Below are 22,961 nucleotides of genomic sequence, written 5' to 3' on the forward strand. Positions count from 1 at the left end.
CGGATGGCTTCACAGGCAAATTTTACAAAACATTGAGGGAAGAACTAACTCCTACCCTAACCAAACTATTCCAAAAAATCCAAGAAGAGGGAAAAAATCCCAAACTCTTTCTACCCTAATTCTAAACCAGGTCAAGACACAACGAAGAAAAAGAACTACAGGCCAATATCACTGATGAACATAGATGCTAAAATCCTCAATACGATTTTGGCAAACAGGATCCAGCAATACATCAAAAAGATCATACACCATGATCAAGTGGGATTCATCCCGGGGATGCAAGGATGGTTTAATATTCTCAAAGCAATAAATATAACACATCACCTAAACAAAATGAAAGACAAAAATCACATGATCCTATCTATAGATGCAGAGAAAGCATTTGATAAAGTACAACACCCATTGATGATGAAAACACTCAGCAAAATGGGAATAGAGGGAGCATACGTTAACATAATTAAGGCTATATAGGAGAAGCCCGAAGCCAACATCATACTCAATGGACAAAAACTGAAAGCGTTCCCCTGAAATCAGGAACTCGACAAGGCTGTCCACTCTCTCCACTCCTATTCAACATAGTGTTGGAAGTCCTAGCCACAGCAATCAGACAAGACAAAGAAATAGAAGGCATCCAAATTGGGAAAGAAGACGTAAAACTATCACTATTTGCAGACGACATGATAGCATACCTAGAAAACCCTATAAACTCCACTAAAAGACTACTCGATATAATAAGTGAATTTGGCAAAATAGCAGGGTACAAAATAAGTATACAGAAATCTAAGGCATTTCTGTACACCAACAATAAACTATCGGAGACAGAGGCAAAAGAGAAAATACCATTTACTATAGCAGCAAGAAAAACAAAATACCTAGGAATAAACTTAACCAAAGAGATAAAAAGACCCGTACACTGAAAATCACGCCACATTGAAGGAAGATACAAAAAAAATAGAAGCAAATACCATCTTCTTGGATGGGAAGAATCAACATCATCAAAATGGCCCTACTACCCAAAGCAATTTACAGATTCAATGCAATCCCTATTAAAATGCCATTGACATATTTCACTGACCTAGAACAAATACTCCAAAAATTCATATGGAACCAAAAAGACCCCGAATAGCAAAAGCAATCTTGAGACAGAAGAACACAGCAGGAGGAATCACGATACCAGACATCAAACAATACTACAAAGCCACTGTGATCAAAACAGTCTGGTACTGGCATAAGAACAGACACATAGATCAGTGGAACACAATAGAGAGTCCAGAAAACAACCCAGGCCTCTATGGTCAACTAATCTTTGATAAAGGAGGAAGGGACATAAAATGGAGTGAGAAGAGCCTCTCTAACTAATGGTGCTGGGAAAACTGGACAGGGACGTGCAAAAAAATGAAACTAGACCACCAACTTACACCACACACGAGAATAAACTCAAGATGGATTAAAGACTTAAATGTAAGACGTGACACCACAAAAGTCCTAGAGGAAAACGTAGGCAGGAAAATTTCAGATATCCCACGTAACAATATCTTCACGGATACATCTCCTAAGGCAAGAGAAATAAAGGAAAAAATAAACAAATGCGACTACATCAAACTAAAGAGTTTCTGCTCAGCAAAAGAAAACATCAGCACAATGAAAAGGAAACCAACCATATGGGAAAACATATCTGCCAATGATATCGCAGACAGGGGACTGATCTCCAAAATATATAAGGAGCTTATATGACTCAACATCAAGAAAATAAACAACCCAATTAAATAACGGGCGAAGGACCTGAACAAACACTTCTCCAAAGAGGACATACAGAAGGTCCATAGGCACATGAAAAAATGCTCAACATCATTGGCCATCAGGGAGATGCAAATAAAAACCACAATGAGACACCACTTTACACCTGTCAGAATGGTCATCATCAACAAATCAACAAACAACAAATACTGGCCAGGATGTGGAGAAACGGAAACCTACTGCACTGTTGGCGGGAATGCAGACTGGTGCAGCCACTATGCAAAACAGTATGGAATTACCTCAGAAAACTAAAAATGGAACTGCCTTTTGAAACAGCGATTCCACTGCTAGGATTATACCCGAAAAATCCTAAAACCCTAATTCAAAAAAACCTATGCACCCCTATGTTCATAGCAGCCCTGTTTATAATAGCTAAGTGCTGGAAACAGCCTAAGTGCCCATCTGTAGATGAGTGGATCAAAACACTGTGGTACATTTACACAATGGAATACTATGTAGCAGAAAGAAAGAAGGAACGCCTGCCATTTGCGACAACATGGATGGAACTAGAGAGAATTATGCTTAGTGAAATAAGCCAGGCAAAGATAGCAAAATACCGTATGATATCACCTAATACAGGAAACTAAAGAGCAACACAAACAAACGAACTGAATAGGACAAAGACTAGAATAGCAGTCAGTAGTGGGGAGGGGGGAGGGAGAGAAGGGGGATAAGTATGGGAAGGGACTAGTCAAGGAATGTGTATAAACGACTCATGGACATGGACAATGGGGAGGGATATGATTGTGGGAGAAGGGATGGGCTGGGTGGGGGGAGCAATGGGGGAAAATGGGACAACTGTAATTGAAAAACCAAAAAATAAATAAATAAAAGGAAAAATAAATAAATAAAACAAACCAGCAAACATAAAACAAGCGAAATTATCATTGAGTGTTACCTCTGACCACAAAGGAATCAATAACAAAAGTAACAGGAATATCCCCAAATACTTTGAAACTAAACAATGCACCACATTGATCAAAGGGGAAATATTAAGGCAAATAAAAACGCATTGAACTGAATGAGTATGAAAATACAATACATCAAAGTTTGTAGGACACAGAGCACTGCTGCAAGAGAAATTTATAGCCCACTGTCTATATTAGAAAAGAGGAAACGTCTAAAAGTCAATCTAAGCTCCAAATCAAGACTAGAAAAAGAAGAGCAAAATAAATCCAAAGCAAAGATAAAGTAGGGAATATTCAAGATAAAAGCAAAAATTGATGAAATAGAAAATAGAAAAATCAATAGAGAAAATTAATAAAACAGAACGCTGGTTCTTTGCAAAGATCAATAAAATTGACAAACCTCTAGCAAGACTGACAATTAAATACAAATTAGCAATAGCAGAAATGAAACAAAGGATATCATTACAGACCCTATGATAGATATAAACTTGACAACTTAATTGAAATGGAAAAATCCCTTGGAAATCAGAAAAGACCAGGATATACTCAGTATTTAATACATAATTTGAATAGTTCCATTGTTTTAAAGGGATTACATTTGTAATTAAAAAAAGTCTTTTGGCCCAAAATATTTCACTGGAGAATTAAACTAAATGTTTAAAGAATAACTAACATCAATTCTATACCATCTCTCTAAGACACAGAAGAGGAGGAAATACCTTACAACTACTTATATGAGAACACTTTTACCATGATACCAAACCATACAAAGACAGTATGAGAAAAGAAAACTACAGACCGATATCCCTCATGAAAATAGACTCAAAATCTTTAGCAAGCTGTTGCAAACAGAACGTAGCCAAATATAAGAAGTATGTTATATGCCATGACCTAGTGAGGTTTATTCTAGGGATGCGAGGCTGGTTCAAAAAAATCAATCCACGTTAATAGGCCAAGGAATCCATGAGCACAAAAAGAAAGCTATGAGAGCTAATAAACCAGCTCAAGGGTACAGGACATAAGATCATACAAAACTCAGTTGTATTTCTATTGAATTGTATTTCTATTTCAATTGTATTCATTTGCAAGAAACAATGTGAAAATAAAATTAAGACAATTCTACTTACGATGACATCAAAAATAATAAAAGATTTAGAAAATAAATGTAATCAAAGAACTACAAGACTTGTACACCGAGACCCACAAAATATCGAGAGAAATTAAAGACCTAAACAAATGTAAAGACATCCCATGTTCATCAAGTAGGATACTTAATATTGTTAAGATGGCAGCCCTCAAATTGATCTACAGAATCAATACAATCTGTATCAAAATCTGTGCAGAGAAGAGTTAACATAGTGGGCCTGACAATGCTATCGTTTTTGAAAATCCTGCTTGCAAGGTTGGCCCTTGGCTGGGATCTAGGAACTTGGATTTGGTCGGAGGGAAGGGCTCCCACTATCCCAACTGATGAGAGTAGCTTATTGTACCTTAACTGTTTGTGCAAACAATATGATTTATGGTGAACAACAGCTTTCCCCCTGGGACTCTGGGATTTTGGTATGTGCTAGGCAGAGGGTGCCTGGAGGACCAGCCCCTAATGAAAGCCCTTGGCACTGTCTCTAATGAACTGTCCTCATAAACAGCATTTCCACACAAGTTGTCACAACTCTTCATTGCAAAAAGCTATACTAAGTGAAAGCAGTCACAACAGACTACCTATTATATGGTTCCATTTATATTAAATGTCCAGAATAAGTCAATCTATACATCCACAAAGCAGATTACTGGCCGCCAACAGCTGGAGAGGTATAGAGTTGGGGGAGTTACGATAGCTAAAGGGCATGAGGTCTCTTTTTTTGGTGATGAAGATGTTCTAGAATCTATTTTGGTGATGACTGCACAACTCTGTGAGTACACTGAAAGTCACTGAATTGTACACTTTATATGGATGGTATTTGAATTAGGTGTCAATGAAGCTGTTATACAATTACAGTGGGTAATAAAATATATTGGTTCTTTAAAAAGTCTGTTGAAGAGTGACAGGAAAGACTCCATGGAACCAGTGAGGAAGTTGGTTCAATAAGCCAGGCAATTTGTACCAAAATAGTCCAATGTTCTTGGTCACGGCCAAGCAGTTCTATATGGTTCTGGGCACAGCAATTCTTGAACAACCGTTATCAGTAATTTTCTTTCTTTTAAAAAAAAAATTGCGATATAACAGACATATAACAAACATATCAGTTTTCGATGCACACACTGATTTTGAATTATATAAATAGCCTTAAGCACTTACTAATATATATGAACCTAATAGTACCCCTGGCAGGAGAAATGACAATGAGTAAAACACACTCATTCTGTATTTGGAAAGGTAACGCTCATAATGAAATAACTACCAACACACGAAAGAACATGATACGTGCCAAAGCAAGGCTAAAATACAACTGCTAAGGATTTCAGAGGACATGTTGTTCGGCACACCATTATTGCCAGTACAGTCACTGTTGTCATATTCAGCCCAACATCACCAAGAATGATTACTGAGTGTCTAAGTACATGAGCAACTCTTAAGAGTCTATACAGAGAGTTAGGCGAAGTTCTTCCTTGAACCTAACACATCTTTTTGATGGGACTACTAAGGAAATAGTACATTAATGTTATAAGTGTGTCATCTCTATTATAAATAATTATGAAATATTAGGTTATAAATGTAACATACATAAAACGGCAGGTTTTCGGATGCAAGTTATTCTAGAGGGGGGATTCGCCGAGTTCCCTTTTAATTTGAGGAATGCCTTGGCAAAATGGGTTTTTGTATGGAGTGATCTTGTACCGTGTGGAAACACGTTTCCCAAGCAGCTGCGAACTCCTAGTGGCCACACGAACTCATTACCATCTAGCTTTGAGAGCAACAGGCACAGAAAGGTTAAGTCTGACATCCCTGCGGGGCAACTACCTGACAAAGCTGAAGACTAGGGCAGTCTTCATCCTATTTAAATGTCCCTAAAACCAGGGGCGATCCTGAAGGGTGTGTGGGCGGATCGATGCCTATAAGCACTATGAGGGAACCTGAAGAGGTTTATGCTTCCAGATCCCCTTTCTTTCCTCCGAGGCCTTTGTTTGAAACATTTATTGACAAATAAAGACACTCTCTGGAGGGAAGGAGAAAAACTGTCAGCAACTAATATTACATTTAAATACTTTTCTGTCAGAAAAGTTTGTTGGTCTGATAAAAAACGAAAAAGAATCCCGACTAACAGCCTAGTTTCCTCAGCCACTTCTCCAGCTCTGACATAAACATTTTTTTAAAGCACCATTAACAAGCCATACATGGATTGAAAGCTAAAGCTACACACGGGAGAGCCGCTCCCCACCAGTCAGTAACGGAAAAAAGACGAAACAAAACAGAACATAACAAAACAAACAGATGAGGGGCAGAGGGATAAGGGACTAACCGCCTCGGAATTACCACGTCAGATCAGCGGCCTCACGACCGACGGTTTCAGACCAACCGCCTCACACTAACGGCCAACAGGTGGTGCGCGGACCCTAGCATGCTCACCGGCAGGGCGAGATAACCGATCAACACTTTTCAATCAGGCTTGAAACCACCAGAGAGGGCCAAAAATTCAGACTAGGTACCTTTTACCCTTGCTTTTTTTGCTATGGGGATTCCTCTTCTGCATCTTCGGACCCTAGAAGAGAGTAAACGCGTGCTAATCTCTGAGCACACACACGTAAACCCCCGTCCCCAAGATAATGGAAGCGGCTCGTACTGGAAGTGGCTCATACCGGAAGTGGCTGAACCACCAATCAAATGGCCTCTCTGGGCTCCATTTTGCCGTTAATAAAACCTGGATTAAAATAGTACCCATATCATACAGCTGCGTGAGAAATAAATGAGATAATGCATGCAAAACACAGCACCGGGCAAATGTTCAGACCTGCAGAGTTAGAAACGCTGGGAGGGGGCCCAACTATCTGTTTCAATACGCTCTCCGGGTGATTCTGAGGCATGCCTGAAGTGTGAGTTTTTGCTTTATGAAGAACGCTGCCCACTCAAATAGCTAACCAAAATCTTTGTTATTATTTCAGATTCCATGACTCCATGCTTTCTGAATTATGTTTCCTGCCTGAACTTTCAAAACCGTTATTTGTTTCTTGAGCCCAACTCTGTAGCCCGTATCACCACGGATACGAAGAGAAAGAGAGAACCTGTCTTCAAGGTTTCAGTGTAGGTGATCCAAGAATAGGAAAAGTTGATTAAACCTAATGGTCACAGTATCATTGCATAAACTAAATTAGGGAGGCTAAATCTGAGGCTGAAAGATACTTGGTGGCACTGACAGGCAGACCAGTTTCATGAAGGCTGATAGTTCGGTTCAGTTCAACTTCATGTTGCCATTATTCATAATAATTACATTACAAACACAGGTTCCATTTTTATTAATAGCTCTTTCAAATCAAATACAAACTGAAAGCATAGTTAAAGTGTGATTTGTATGGCTATTCACAAGTTTGTATGGAGGAGAAGATATTTGGATAGAATAAACAAGGCTAGAAAATGAATGATGGTCTTAGGGGGAAAAAAAGGTGACCAAAGCTTCTGGGTTTAACATATTTATGTTTGTCTCTTAGAGGATAACCTAAGTGCATACTACTTTACACATATCCACACACTAATGTAGCATGTTCCTTTTTTTTTTTTTTTGACTCTGAACATCCTTTCTTCCCCATCTGTCAGTACGGGACACTCTGAGAGCCTCAGCAGCTTAAGAGAAAGAAGAGGCAGTACCATATGACTGAGCCTCCTTGCATTTTCATTACTGGTTTATCATCCAAAAACTGCTCTTGTTAGCCTCCAGGATGACAAGGTTGGGGTACCATGGGACAGGGCTCTAATCATCAATAAGAGTTCTCTCTTTGTCGTTTGGAGGATTTGATAAGACATTTTTCCAGGCCCAGATCACAGATTTTCCCTTCTGGGCTTGGAGACACAGAGGGTTTTTTGTTTGTTTGTTTGTCCGTTTGTTTGTTTGTTTTGTTTTTTTAACCTTAGGGATATACATTCTTGTGCTTGGAGAATAAATAAACATTTCCTTTCTTTGCTTCTTATTCCATAGACATGAGCCAGACACAGGAGCTCCAACTTAAATATCAGAAGTTCCCCGTGACAAAAGATTGGTAAAGGAAAAACAAGTTCTATACTGTGGATTTTAGCCCATCGCTATTGACGAAAGCTCCCTTCTTGACCAAAATTAAATTTTAATAAAAGCTGTGTGTATTTAAGGTATATAACATAATGGTTTGATATAGTCAGGCTTATCTGAACCTTCTTCTCAATTAGGCCTCACCTTTGGCTTATAAAAACTCCAACTTTCAGTTTTTATGAGCTCAAGGCATGTCCTTAGAATGATGATCCCAGCCTCCTTAATATACCGGCCTGAGAAAGCTCAACATTGCCAAAAGAATTCCCTGTCTGTTTCAGCCAAAACCTGACCATGGGCCCCTGCCTCCCCTCCCTTTTCATAGAGCATTTACAGAACTTGTAATTGTAAATCCTTTCTCTGTCCCTCTGAGACATATCTTCTACAACCCAGAAATATCTGTTTCCAGGACCTGGGAGCCATCCCTTCGAAATGTAATCATCAAGAAAGACAGAGCCTCTGTTTCCCAATCTCTATGGAAGGATAGGAGTTCAACTTTGATAAGTGCCAGTTAGCAAACGCAGAGGCCCTGATCATGGTGATCAAACTCCGTTGGCCCCCAAAATGTCCCTCAATACTTTTCCTTTAGCACACCCCAGCATTTAAAGGGCTCCTGCCTTTTGTTGCACTGGAGTTGAGCTCTAGTTATCTAAAGTCTCTCCTCTACTGCAGTAGCCTGAATAAAATCTACCTTGCCACCTTTAACAGATGTCCAGCTCTGTTTCTCTTCGATGCCATGAACTAAAAAGATCAGAACTGGACAACAAGTTTAAGACATGAAATCCTAGAGGTAACAGGGAAAGTAACAAATGAAGTCAGACCAAGACTATGAAACCCTAGCGTTTAGGAGAGTCATCTCAACCGATCTTTTAAAACTTCAGATGCAGTTCTTCTCATGTAGGAGGTTAAAGTGGAGACATGTGGAAAAAATAAAAGGAGAGAACAAAATAATACTTGAGCGCCCTGCAAGTCATTTGGTTGTGGGCGAGTGGTTCCACACTGGGGATAAGCTAAAGGCACCCCAAAGTGTAATAGATGACCTTCTAAAGAATACCGTACCAAGAAACCCAGCACTGGCGATAGTGGAGAATAATAAAGAGGGGCTTGAGGAGCCTCTGAAAGGCTGACCCTGTCCCAAGACTATTGGCTTTTATTCTGGGCTAATAATGTTTCATGATGAAGGTTAGAGCTTGTTGGACCAGTTAGGCACCCAGGATCCTAAGGACACCCAACTTTGTGCTGTTATTGTCAGCTATAGAAAGAAACAGCAATGTCATGAAGTAGAAGTCCTAGTGCTAGCTGGTGGTCAAGGCTTTAGGAGAGTATGGGGAGTTGAGGAAAGAACGAACATCTTATGTCAGACTGGAAGGATTATCATAGCATCCAAATGCACGAGAAAAGAATTATTTCAAGTTCTTATGAAATAACCTACTCCAATATTGCACAAGTCTTCTGAACTTCTTTTTGACTAAAAGTGTCTTAATGGCGAGATAAAACCACAGAAGCTGCTAAGGAAGTCTCCAACTTTCTATTTTCATACCTTCATTCAGGATACCCAGAAAGGACTTTGATTAACTCTGTCTCTAACTCTGAACCTTCAGGGGGGAAACCAAAGAAAATTAAGCTAAGATGTGAAAATCAACACTGCTCTGTGAAAAATAGACTCTACTGATAACGAGAATGATTAGATTGTTCTGGAAGTCCAGCAAGAAGAAGAAAGAGAAAGGAGGTTTCAAGGTGTGAACTGGACAAAACATGAAAGGATTATGTGTACCCTTCTAGAGAGAACAGAAGGTTGTCATACAGAAGGCAGTTTGAGGTGGTTTTCATATGAAGAGATGTTGAGTTTGCCAGCCTGCTACACTTTTGCTGCAGTTGCTATGGTTTCAGGCATTGTGACCCAACAAACTCTGGTGTCATGTCCCAGGGTCATAAGCAGCAGGAAAGGCTTTGGCCCTTCAGTCTTGTCCAACTGCTGACAAGGGCAGCAGCCAGCTGCGGGTACCCGAGAACTTGACACTGCCCAGATCCATCTAAAGGGACACATCTCCTTTCTTGGTGGCACATTTTCAGCCAAAAGAACTTCATTATCAAGGTAATGAGTTTATATATTTTGTTGTTGTTGTTGTTGTTGTTTTTTACAGTTCTTTAGAATCTGGACACGAGAGACCTCTTTGCCTCCCTCTCTTTGTTTCTAGGCTAGTGATCTCTAGTTCTGGGAAAAAAGAAACCCCCTCTTTTGGGGGTATGGGAAGCCTTTTCCTAAATGTTTGGGAGAACCTCAAAGATCTTGGAGGGTTGGGGGGGTCATAAAGGGTAGGCATGTAATACTATCCGGTGAAAGGATAGCTGAGTATAGGAGGGAGAGAGGGAGAGAAAAATGGAAGAAGGTAAAGGGAGGAAGGGAGGGGGGAAAAAGAGGGGAAGAGGAGAAGGGAGCTAGAGGTTAAAGGGGTCTAAATTTTGAAGGAAGTTGGAGGAGAGGAATTCAATAGCCCTCTACCATTTGGCAAAAAGTTTCTCTTGTTAGTTAAAAAACAAAGTCAAATCCAAGTACGAGGTACCAAAACAATTCTACTGAACCCATAACTGTGTCTTCCTGTACATGGGTCTAAGGTCTTACATAACAAACATTATTTAGGGCTTTTTCCACTTTCTTTTTACTTTTAATTCCAGGCTGGGGTGGGAGGTGGTGGGGAGTGGTAAGAGAAGTTGGCAGAGATGATTATTCTTTCAAAAATAAAATTAAATATGGTTCTATGGGATCGGGGCCTGGTTTTTATAGCTATTAGACCGAGTTTTCTCAGTGTTCAGAATCTTGTTCTATTGTGGGATCTCATATGTTGTTTTAATTAAAAAGGTTATTTTTTCACTCTACTAGTGTTGGCCTTAGTCTTCTCCAATGGCTCTATGTGGTAAGTGTTACAGCTGTTTATCCCATTTCACTCCTTATATCATGAGAAAGGCTCTGGTTGAACTGGGGTTAACTAAAATTCAATTAAGGGGGATGAGGTATGCTTCATTCCTTGAAGGTGCTTAAGAATGGCAAAGGAAGTAGAGGCAGGTGAGATTTAGTCGAGTTTAGTAGAAATAAGTCTCTAAAGTTAATCTCCACGTTCTCTAAACTTCCTTTTAAATTTGCTTCCCAACGAAGTATGCTAAAATGATCCTGATAATTTCAGAGAATCCCTTTCCCACTACTCACCCCACCAGTTTCTAGCCTAACCCAATATGAACTACATAGCTGAGTTCCAGGGCCTTCTTATCCAAACTGAGCCAGTTTCTAAAAACCATATATAAGCCTTTCAGATTCCTTTTCTTTTGTCTTTCCAGAGGCCTGATAATATTGAGTGGTTACACAGCGCCAGGGGTGTGTGCAAGGTCAAGCTCCATAGCCCAAAAGGACAGCAAGAACAGGAACGGAAAGTGGTAAGATACTAAATTACTCCTACTAAGGGGTGGAAAAAATTGCTTTATGGATACAGATATCCTGGAACCCAGAATAGACTAATGGAGGGTGAGTGTCGTTTCTCTAAGATATCAAGTTCAGTAAAGTTTGTGGGCTGGGGGGTGGGGGTGGGGGCGGGGGCGGGGCGCAGTATGCTTATACATCACAGAGGGACACGTGAAGGGAGGGGGAGAATGAAGAGTAGCTGGGGAGGGGGGTGGGGGGAGCCTCAGGGGAGGGAGGAGTGGTGGTTGCCTAGTTTTACCAGCCTAATGGAATCATAATAATATCAGCTAGCTACAAGTAAGTTGCACTCAAGTGGGACTCCCACAGGAGGGCAAAATGTGTAATACTTCACATTTTTTATCACGTTCAAATGCCATTCGTACTGTTATGTATTTAATGCTTTTTTAATTGACTGACATTTAAAAATTACCATCAACCTAAGCAATATTATCCATAATGTCACAGGTTTTACGTTTTAGTATGTATTTTTCCTACTAAACAACAAAAAAGTACATATATTAAACACAGAAATGTTTATCCATGTATCACTTAAAGTTTTCTATAACATCAGTAGCAAAAACACCACTTTTGGGGAACGCTACGGTAGTTGAAAGTGCTCTAACTGAAAGCCAGGGAATTGGTTTCTTTTTTTTTTTTTTTAATGTTTATTTATTTATTTATTTATAATTTTATTTTTTGGTTATTCAATTACAGTTGTCCCATTTCCCCCCATTGCTCCTCCCTCCCAGCCCATCCCTTCTCCCACAGTTATATCCCTCCTCGTTGTCAATGTCCATGAGTCATTCATATACATTCCTTGACTAGACCCTTCCCTTACTTATCCCCCTTCTCCCGCTCCCCCCTCCCCCCTACTGACTACTATTCTAGTCTTTGCCTATTTAGTTCGTTTGTTTGTGTTGCTCTTTAGTTTCCTGAATTGAGTTCTAATGTAAGTTTCAGCTTTGAGTTTGCGTCAGTTGGGCAAGGCACCTTTCTTCTTACTTTTTTCAGTAAATGTAGGTATTGTAATTTGGGCATCTCTGACAGGTAGGTATTCTTATCTAGGAAATACAATAATGATAAGATTCTCTCTGCCTAATAGCATTTATTGAGTACTTACTATGTACAGGTACTCTGCTGAAAGCTTTGTATTCACTCTCAATCAATCCTCACAAGAACCCCTATGCGGTAGGTGCTTTATCGTCTCAAAGAGAAACCGCAGTCTTTTCTCTAGAATTTTCCTCAATACGCTGTCCTAATTTGGTGCAGATATGCTTTGTCGATGTGTCCACCCTGAAAGTGGAAGATAAAGGTTCCAAGGTGAGTATTCTCTGCTCCCCTCAGAGTTGGAATGAGTGAGAAACTGCTGAAAGAGTTATCAGTGGCAGCATAATAAAAGGGAAAGTCTGTGCCAGAGGGTGGAAGGATGGAGGAGATTCAGGTGGGCAGCCATCATTTTTGAAAACCCCAAACCCCCGGTTGAGAATATACTGTCACTCTTGATGCCAAATCTCATTCTAGAAGGAACTTAATTTGCTGGTAGGCCTGAAAGAATTACAGCATGGAAGGTAGCATGTCAGAGCAGTGAGAAAACTGTCCAAAAGTTTGACGATTCATGAAATATGATTCCTAAGATTTATGGATTTGTGAATGCCTCTGGAGGGGTAGTAATTTGTGAGGAGAACAATATCTCATTCTTCAAACATTAGCTAGCATCACAAGCCTACTTATCCTTCTCCATTGAAAGGAAAAGATAAGAGATATGACATTCATGTTTTGGAGAGGGCAGCTTGGAGAAGTCTCAAAAAGCAGTTATTCATAAGAATCTCACCACTTCATCCCATAGGATGCTGGTGGTTCCTGTTCCGGAGGTGACCTAATGCAACACCATCTGAAAGAGAAAGAAATTATTATAATCAAGGCTACTGAGAGGCAAAACCAGTCTAAGGTATGCTTAGCTTCCGAGTCCACCCTTTCTAATTCCCAGAGTCCAGTGCTGACACCGAAGACTCTGGTTCACAAAAGGTAAGAGAAATATTTCCAAACAAGGCCCTACATTTGGCTACTATGATATTCCAGAGTTCACAGGCCTAAGTTCAAAGTCAGGTAAGTTTAATGTCCAGGTATCTAACAATGGCACTAATCACAGAGGTTCAGAATGCCCTTCCCTGATTGCAGGTCCCTACTCCAAACAGAATCTTGCTACCCTTATCCTAACAAAGATGTGGAATGAAAGCATGATCTTTTTCAGTGCTTTCTGTTGTCTTCTAATGGGCTTGTGTGCTCCACATTGCCCAGTGTCCAAAAAAAAAATAAATAAAAAAAATAAAAAAAGAACAAACATATATGGAACAGAGAGAATCCACAGTGACCAAGAACTGTAGTGGCTTGTTCCCCAAACCTGTTGCCTAAGAGATTACAGACTGTTAGGTAGCGTAAAGTTAGAAGCAATTCGATTTGGATACCACTGTCACATGCAAGTCCTTTTGTTTTTCTGTAACTACCTAAATTATATCTGTTGGGCTCCTGGCCCATGACAAGTCACCTTCACAGTCCTACAAACCTGGAGTAGTTGATATTGAAATAGGATATTTGGTTTTATCTCAAAGGAGTCAATTTTTTTTTTTTTGTTCTGCATCTCTATGCTTATCTTATAACCAGGAACAACATTTCTGGCCTCAGACACATTTGGAGTGATGAGAGTGGCTCCTAAGGAAGAAAAAAAGTTTAAAAATATTCTTCAAAGAGTTTTGGGTTTAGTTGGAAGGAGGACTCCATTTTGAAGTCTTAAGAAAGGGATAAATTATACCTAATGTTTATTCTTAAAAGTGCAGCACATATTTCCTACACATAATGCAGGTGTCCTTGATTGTAACCTAAACCCATTTTCAAAATGTTGAACTTATCATGACCTCAAACTTCTAGGGATTCAGTAGAAAGTAAGGAGATGAAGCAATGGAAGGGGTAAAGAGGACGATGGTACTTAGCAAGGAGTGGAAGACATGTATAATACATATACACATATCTAGACATGAGCATATGCACATAATTTACACTGACACACAGCAATATATACAAAATAATTTATACGAGCAGTGACACACACATCCCTGGCTACGTGTCTACATATGACACTGATGAACACACACAAGCATTGAAACAACACATGTGTGTGTATATTCATAAACAATGACTCACCTACACAAAGGTATAGAGTCAGCTGCATTGACATACCCACATGTGACACATCAACATCTATATATGCATCCATGCACACTATGCATAAACATGCACACTACACATAAACATACACACATGAGCCTCGATCAAAACACAGTGACTGTACAAGTTCAGGTGATAGGCATGCACTCTTACACAGGGTGGGGCAAAAGTAGGTTTACAGTTATGAGTATGTGAAACGGTTTATTCTTGAATTATTACTTATTATTTTCCATACATACAACTGCAAACCTACTTTTCGCCCCACTCTGTAAATATACCTCATGTTGATACGCACACATACAAACTTAAGCAAAGTGACACTAACAACATTTGAATGCACTGATACATACCTTGACACAAATACAATGACATCCCCACTCACGTATTCACACAAGTACTCAAATACCCAGGGTGTGTGCAACACTGACACACATTCTCAATCATTCACGTAGCATATAAATATAACATAAACTGATACCCAATTTATTGACGTACACAGTCATTATATTAGCACCGATCCACATTGAACATAAACATTTATTGATGTATTATCTATTATCTATTAATTACTATATATGTTAACATGTGAATTTATTCTTTTTTTTAAATAAATAAAAGATTAATTAGTTATTTTAACAATAGGAAATAACAATCCCTCCCTCTCAGACATTAAGACCCTTTATAATCTTATAAAGGACAATGGGCGAAGGTCTCAAGCTCCTCTAGCTGCTTCAAGCTGGACATGGTTGTCGTTCGTCCTACCTACCCTTGGCCCAGACATCCCTAATAAGAGTGGGGGTGTGGAGGGGAGGGTTGCCTTCCCACATGGGGAAGGATCGTGCAGACTCCAGGTCAGTTGGCTGTCCCCAGACAACGGCGTGCTTGGTTTAACAGGCTGGCATCCTTGTTGTATTCTGGGGGCAACAGATTTGGCAAAAGGGTTTAAAGACATCTTCAATCCATAACCACTAGATGACAAAAGGCAGGGATTAATTTTTCAATGTTCCACATTAGGGAAAAGAAACGGGCTTCTTTGGAGGAAGGTGTGCCAGGCGTATCTCACCTGTCCAAAACCCTTTTGCCCATTCTACTTAGTTTGGGCTGAGGGAAATAGTTTAGCTTTCCCCATTCTTAGACCTCTGGGCCCTTTCGGTCCAAGCCATTAGGATAGAACAGAGAAACCAGTTTTAAAGTGAAGCCCACAAACCACCCCATTCTTCACCAACCCAGCCACTTAGTTCAGCCAAACCGTTGAGTCTCAGGAGGCCGCGCTGCAGACAGGATTAATACACATATAGGTATAGCTCCATGATACATTCTATTAGATTTGTATTATGAACAAACATGCAGATCACTCAAATCGACACTTGTCATTTACATATTCAGACACACTGACATACACATTCATTTTTACATTCACACAGTGTACAAAATGTACACGCTATCATGCACACGTTGGCCCGTACAGGAAACATATAAAATCGGTATTGATGTCAACACATTGTTACACAGGCTTACACACAGGCAGGCATACATGTGCACTGACATGTGCACACGGACACACACGCTAACAACACAGACTGAACATTCTCACATCTACTGAGATGTCCCCACTTATGAATTGCTATACTGTTATTCACACACACACACACATGACAGACACATTGATACATTTTTGACACATGTTGAGATAAGCACACGTGCTCATGTGAAATTGACACGCTACCACTTGTGCTCAAAGGGATATAATTATGTATTATGTTTCCATGCAAATCCTAAAGGGTAAACCCCTAATGTATGCAGTTTAGAAAGATATGTCTTCTAAATAAAATAAGGGGGAAAGTAGCCTCCCCAAACTCTTAGGTGTTCTTTTTTTTTTTTTTTTTTTTTAGATGGACGGATCTATATGCCTTTTCACACAAGCTCCCTCTGATCCTATAACTGTTGTAAATTGGCTTCTAAATGATATCCAGAAGTATGCCTTGGGTTTCGAACATGCACTAAGTCCCTCAGCCTCTAGCTGCAAACATAAAATAGGAGATGAAAATGAACATCACAAATTACCCTCTGCAAACTGCTACAGCATCTATGATGATAAACTGAATATCGATTACATGGCCAATAGACCTCAAAGCCCACATGTAGACATGACTGCAGCCAAGAATACCAACAAAAATCAGAGTCCTTCCACCTCTCCAGCAAAATCTTCTAGCACTAACAGGGCAGTAATCTCTCCTGAGGGAGAATGTCCCATGGATGACCTTTCCTTCACCATCATCCGGCTATCTAATCTGGTAATGGAGATGCCTTGTAATGAAATCAAGAAGTTGGAAAATGGAAGCAAATGCTTTCGTCATTCAATCTATCCACCCTCTGGGAACAAAGGGAAAAACACTCCCCGCAGCGCTGTGAGCAAGATCGTTTCTGACATGGCCCATGATGCTGAGGAAATATCCTATGTGGAAAGGCGGGACACTGGAGAAGAGGGCAGGGAAGGTGGCAGGAAAAAGTTTATGTATAGTGAATTATCCAACAAGAACAAGGGGGTAGACAAAGAGATGTGCCAACAAGAGAGCAAAGATTTTTCACACTCTATCAGTAAAGGACTCACGGTTTATGCAAATCAGGTGGCATCTGACCTGATGGTCTCCATTTTGAAGACCTTGAAAGTGCATGCTCCTGGGAAGCCAATTCCCGCTTGTGTGGTCCTGAAGAGGGTGTTGTTAAAACACACCCAGGAAGTTGTCTCTGATTTGATTGATTCCTGCTTGAAGAACCTGCATAATATCACTGCGGCCCTGATGACTGACTGCGACTTTATCTCAGCTGTCAAGAAGAGTCTGTTCAACCACGGAAAACAAAATGCTACACATATAATGGAGGCCATGCTGAAGCGCCTGGCTACTGTTCTGCTTGGAGAGAAGGAGTCTAAATCACAGCCTCTGTTGTACGCATCCTTGAAGGCCGGCTCCCACAGTCTCAAATACGAGAACCAAAGTCAAAACCAAAGTCTTGAATTCTCCACCATGAAAACTGAATTGAAGGGGAAGGACAAATGCAAAATAAAACCAGAGGAGTGCAAGTCATTGATTAGCGCTGAAAGAGTTGCTGAACACATCCTCAAGGAGAGCCTGTCCATGTGGAACCAAAAACAACGAAACCAAGGCGAGATGGCTGGCAAAGCATGCGTGAGTAAGGAAGAAAAAAGAGAGAAGATCAGCCCTTCCACAGAGTCACTGGCGAAGGACTTGATTGTCTCTGCCCCTATGCTGATTCAGTACCACCTGACCCAGCAGGCCGAGGCCAAAGATGCACTTGAAGATGACTATCCTGGTTCCACCATAGGCCATAGGACTCAGAGTGCCCAATTTGAAAAGAACGCAAGTGACCAAAGTGCCAAGGCACTTTCAGTGAAACATCTAGAATCTTGTGGAGCTCCTGGGCCATCTACCTCTGTAAAGGAGACTCAACAACAGGCGGAGTGCCAAAAGTCCGATATGTCAAACATCATTCTATCACTGATTCAGAAACTGCTCAGTGAGACCTCCTTCAACAGTGAAGAGCAATCTGAAGGGGAGAGCAAGCCTTCTGAGCCCAGGCCAAACAAAGCAACTTCAATGTCCAAGAGAGGGGAAAAACAATTCCAGGAGAATTTAGACCTTGATTTTGCCAGCGGGATGATGCAAATGAACTGGCAATTCATCAATCAACTGGTAGAACCTGTGAGGAAGCTGTGCCTTATCATGGCTAGGTATCACAACAACAGGGAAGCCCTGGCCGAATTGGAAGAACAAGCAGCCTTGGTACACAACCCAAGTTTCCAAGTTGGTGGCCCCAGATGCAGTCACAGTAGTGCAATGTCACAGAACTATCGAGAGTTTTCTGGGCCGGAAGTCATCATCAATAATTGGTGCTCAACAAGTAGCTTGCAGAAACAGCTCCAGGCTGTCCTGCAGTGGATTGCAGCCTCCCAATTTAAGGTGCCTGTGCTCTGTTTCGTGAGAGATGATGATGGACAACTGGAGAAGGTAAGCAATGGCAAAGCACAAGAAGAAAGATGGTTAGACTGGGCAGGAGAAGGGAGGCAAAACTGTACTTAGGGCTCACGAGCAGTCCAAATTTTTCTCAAGTATGCTCTTTACTATGTGCTTTATGAATTACTTTATCCTCATAAAAAGACACAAAAGCAATGAACCATTAATTGAGGCTGTAGCACCTCGGGGTCTGCACATTTCAGCCAAGAGGAGGCGAGAAAGATTAGCTTTTTTTTTTTTTTTTAAATTCAGTGACCCTTTAAACAAACTACTTGGTAAAATATGTTTTAGGAAGGTGGGGGAGATGGCCACCCCTAACCTTGACCTAGCAATCAGCACAGACTAACCAAAAGACCCAGGCCTTGGAGAGAAGTATTTAGTAAAGACAACTGATTCCAGGTTTTGTTTTTTGATGCTCAAAATGAAGTTATGTTTTTCATTTTGATCTATGACATTAGAGGAGGGTCAAGGAAAAAGGAGAGGGAAGGCAGTCCTGGATCAGCGAAAGCTTTTACTCTAATCTTAGTCATGGGCGGAAAGGTGGGTGCGGGGGGTAGTTCACTTTATCCACCTGAGACCTTTCTTCAAAAGTATCACATGACTCAAGCTATCTCTGCTCCCTCCACAGCTTCCAGAAGTTTCAGCTAAGGCAGCAGAGAAGGGGTACAGTGTTGGAGATCTCCTTCGAGAAGTAATGAGGTTTGCCAAGGAACGACAACTGGATGAAGCCATGGACAACATGGCTAGAAAACAACTGCTGGACTGGCTGCTCACTAACTTGTAAACTAACAGTCCCTTCAACAACTCTGTAGCTAGTCACCCCATCCCCACAGCAGCATTCCATGCCATCTGGGCGCCCCTTCATTAGGCAAGTTGAACAACACACTACACGACTGTCTTTCCCAATACGTCTGAGCAGTTGGACTATGCAAGTACAAGGTGTTAAATAAGCTAGGCAACAACATGAATTTAAAAATTAAAAAAAAAAGTCGTTGTGTTCTTTTTTTAAAATATACGTTCTATTGTTAACTTTTTTATTATTATTTAGATTTTATTTATTTATTTATTTCCAGAGTGAGGGGAGCGGAGGGAGAAAGAGAGGGAAACATCAATGTGTGGTTGCCTCTCACGAGCTCCCAACTGGGACCTTGACCTGCAACCCAGGCATGTGCCCTGACTGGGAATTGAACCAGCGACACATGGCTCGCAGGCCGATGCTCAATCCACTGAGCCACAGCAGCCAGGGCTAGAAAAAAAAAGTCGTGTTTCTTAATCAGATATATCTGAGGCAAAAGAGGGGAGTGGGTCTAAATCCAAGGATTAGTGATACAGTGTTGGGCTTGGGTCTATATCTGACCTTAGGTAATTTTCTGAGCACCCAAGACATAAAGATATAACTCATGTCCAAATCTCTAAGTAATATGGTTTGTCCATTATGATCCAGAGGTTTGCCACCTGTGGACCCCCTGTTTCTGCCACATTACACATATAACTTGATAATCTCCCCTCTAATCCCAAGGGTACGGTTTTCTCGGTCTTTGTCAGGAATTTGCAGATGGACTACTGTGCTGCAGGAGCTCAGCTCCAGGCAGGTTAACTTTGGATTAAGTGAGACCAAAAAGTGACAGTGGAGTGTTTGAGAGGGAATTCATTCCAAGTTTATTTATTTATTTTTAAGTATATTTTATTAATTATATTGTTACAATAGCTCCAATTTTCCCCCTTTGCTCCCCTCTACCCAGCAGCACCCCTCCCCCAGCAACCCCCCCAACCCAGTCCATGCCAATGGGTCGTACATACAAGTTCTGGCTTCATCCTTTCCTATATTGTTCTTTTTTAAAATTAATTAATTAATCAATTAATTAATTATTCTAACAATAAAAAATAACAATCCCCCCTCTCAGACTTAAGACCCTTTATAATCTTATAAAGGACAATGGGTGACGGTCTGGAGCTCCTCTAGCTGCTTCTGGACATGGCCGTCGGCCTACCTACCCTTGGGTCCAGACATCCCTAATAAGAATGGGGGTGTGGAGGGGAGGGTGGTCTTTTCACATGGGGAAGGGTCTTGCAGACTCCAGGTCCGTTGGTTGTCCCCGGACAATGGCGTGCTTGGTTTAACGGGCTGGCATCCTTGTTGTATTCTCGGGACAACAGTTTTGGCAACAGGGTTAAAAGACATCATTCAATCCATAACCACTAGATGACAAAAGGCAGGTATTAATTTTTCAATGTCCCACATTAGAGGAACAAAAGGGTTTCTTTGGAGGAAGGTGCCAAGTTGATTTTTTTAATTAAGTATATTTTATTGATTATGCTGTTACAGTTGTCCCAATTTCTTTTCTCTTTGCTCCCCTCCACCCAGTATCCTTCTTCCTTCCAGCAGTCCCACCCCCCTTAGTTCATGTCCATTGGTTGTGCATACCAGTTCTTCAGCTTCACCCTTTCCTATATTATTCTTAATGTCCCCCTGCCTATTTTGTACCTACTAATTATGCTCCTTAATCCCTGCACTACTTCTCCTCCTTCCCCTTCCCAGCCGATAACCCTCCAAATGATCCCTATGCCTATGATTCTGTTCCTATTCTGGTTGCCTGTTTACTTTTATTGGTTTGTTTTTATTTTTTAGGTTCTGTTGTTGATAGTTGTGACTTTGTTGTCATTTTAATGTTCATAGTTTTGACCCTCTTTCTCTTAAATAAGTGCCTTTAACGTTTCATATAATAAGGGCTTGGTGATGATGAACTCCTTTAACTTCACATTGTCTGGGGAGCACTTTATCTGCCCTTCCATTCTAAATGATAGCTTTCCTGGATAGAGTAATCTTGGTTGTAAATCCTTGTTTTTCATCACTTTGAATACTTCTTACCAGTCCCTTCTTGCCTGCAAAGTTTCTTTTGAGAAATCAGCTGATAGTCTTACAGGCACCCCTTTGTAGGTAACTCTGCTTTTCTCTTGCTGCTTTGAAGATTCTCTATCTTTGACCTTGGGCATTTTAATCGTGATGTGTCTTGGTGTGGTCCTCTTTGGGTCTAGTTTGTTTGGGACTCTGTGCTTCCTGGACGTGTATGTCTCTTCCCTTTGCCAAAGTTGGCATTATTTATTTATTTATTTTTACATAAGGTTCAATTTCTTGCTCTTCCTCTTCTCTTTCTGGCACTCCTATGATTCAGATGACGGCACGTTTCAAGTTGTCCCAGAGGTTCCTAAGCCTGTCCTCATTCTTTTTTTTCAATTCTTGTTTCCTCCTTCTACAATGGTTGACTGTTTATTTCTTCCTTATGTCCCAAGTCATTGATTTGAACCCAGACTTCCTTCCCTTTACTATTGGTTTTGTGTGGATTGTCCTTGGTTTCACTTAACTTAGCCTTCACTTGTTCCCTTCTGCATTTGCCACACTCCAGCATATCTGTCACATCTGTGAGCATCTTTATCACCAGTGGTTTGAACTCTCAGTCTGTTAGGTTGCCTATCTCCTCATCGCTTAGTTCTTCCACTGGAACCTTGATCCGTTCTCTCTTTTGGGCCATACTTCTCTGTCTCATTAACTTGAGAGGCTTCTGTGTTTGCCTCTGTGTTAGTAGAGCTGTCACAACTGCTACATTGGGAGGGGCAGAGCCTTAGGTCTTCGTTAGTATGGGGCGACCCATTTGGCCACGTTGTGGTGCCATATGAGGGAGAGGAGTCTGAGAGGGAACAAAGCTGCTTGCTCAACCCTCGCCCCTTTTCCAGGCACTTCTCCCACTTCCTGTGTGGAACTGGCTGTCTCTAGCTATTTCTCTGGCTGTGGTTCCCAGAATGGGTGGGTTTGTGGCATTCTAGGACTCTGAGGGCCTCTAAACAAAGGAACTCTGCTGAGAGACCAGCAGCTTCTACCCATGCCCCAACCCCCACTGGCTTTCAGTCACGAGCAATGGGTTTTATTTTCCCTGGTGCTGGAACTGTGAGCTGCACTGTCTGGTCTGGTGCTGAGAGCTCTCCCCAGGTGTTCCTCCCTACTTTTTTTAAAGGTGTGACTGCGTTTTCCACTGGTCTGCCACTGCCGATGCCACAGCTGCCACTGCCACCTCACTGCTTCCTCTCTGCCCCGGCTCCATCCCTCCTGCCTCTCTGGATGAGTTTTTCTTCTTTAAATCTGTGTTTGTTGAACTTCCATGCAGCTCGACTTTCTGGAACTTCTGGGTGTCTCCAGTTTTGAGGTAGTTGTATTCCTTTTCAGTTGTGGAAGGAGATGCAGCGTGTCTACCTATGTCTCCATTTTGGCCAGAAGTCCCAAGTTTATTCTTGTGGCAGCAGGTGAGACAGGAACAAAGGATCCACGCTCTCCATGGTAAGC

General features: G+C 41.1%; 1 protein-coding gene across 1 annotated transcript in view; it reads left to right on the forward strand.

The window, feature by feature from the left end:
* Nucleotides 1-19,576, forward strand: part of LOC149990064 (A-kinase anchor protein 4-like) — a 41,086-nt gene extending 21,510 nt beyond the window's left edge. Inside the window, exons 3-7 of the mRNA XM_090265682.1 lie at nt 11,249-11,344; nt 12,639-12,689; nt 13,216-13,317; nt 16,484-18,619; nt 19,254-19,576. Of these exons, the coding sequence (XP_090121808.1) occupies nt 11,249-11,344; nt 12,639-12,689; nt 13,216-13,317; nt 16,484-18,619; nt 19,254-19,409 (2,541 nt within the window). The 3' untranslated portion in view covers nt 19,410-19,576. The remainder of the gene's footprint in view (nt 1-11,248; nt 11,345-12,638; nt 12,690-13,215; nt 13,318-16,483; nt 18,620-19,253) is intronic.
* Nucleotides 19,577-22,961: the final 3,385 nt, after the last annotated feature.

The sequence above is a fragment of the Furipterus horrens genome, unplaced genomic scaffold, assembly GCF_987537825.1.
Source record: "Furipterus horrens unplaced genomic scaffold, mFurHor1.1.pri manual_scaffold_30, whole genome shotgun sequence".
NCBI classification, from domain to species: domain Eukaryota; kingdom Metazoa; phylum Chordata; class Mammalia; order Chiroptera; family Furipteridae; genus Furipterus; species Furipterus horrens.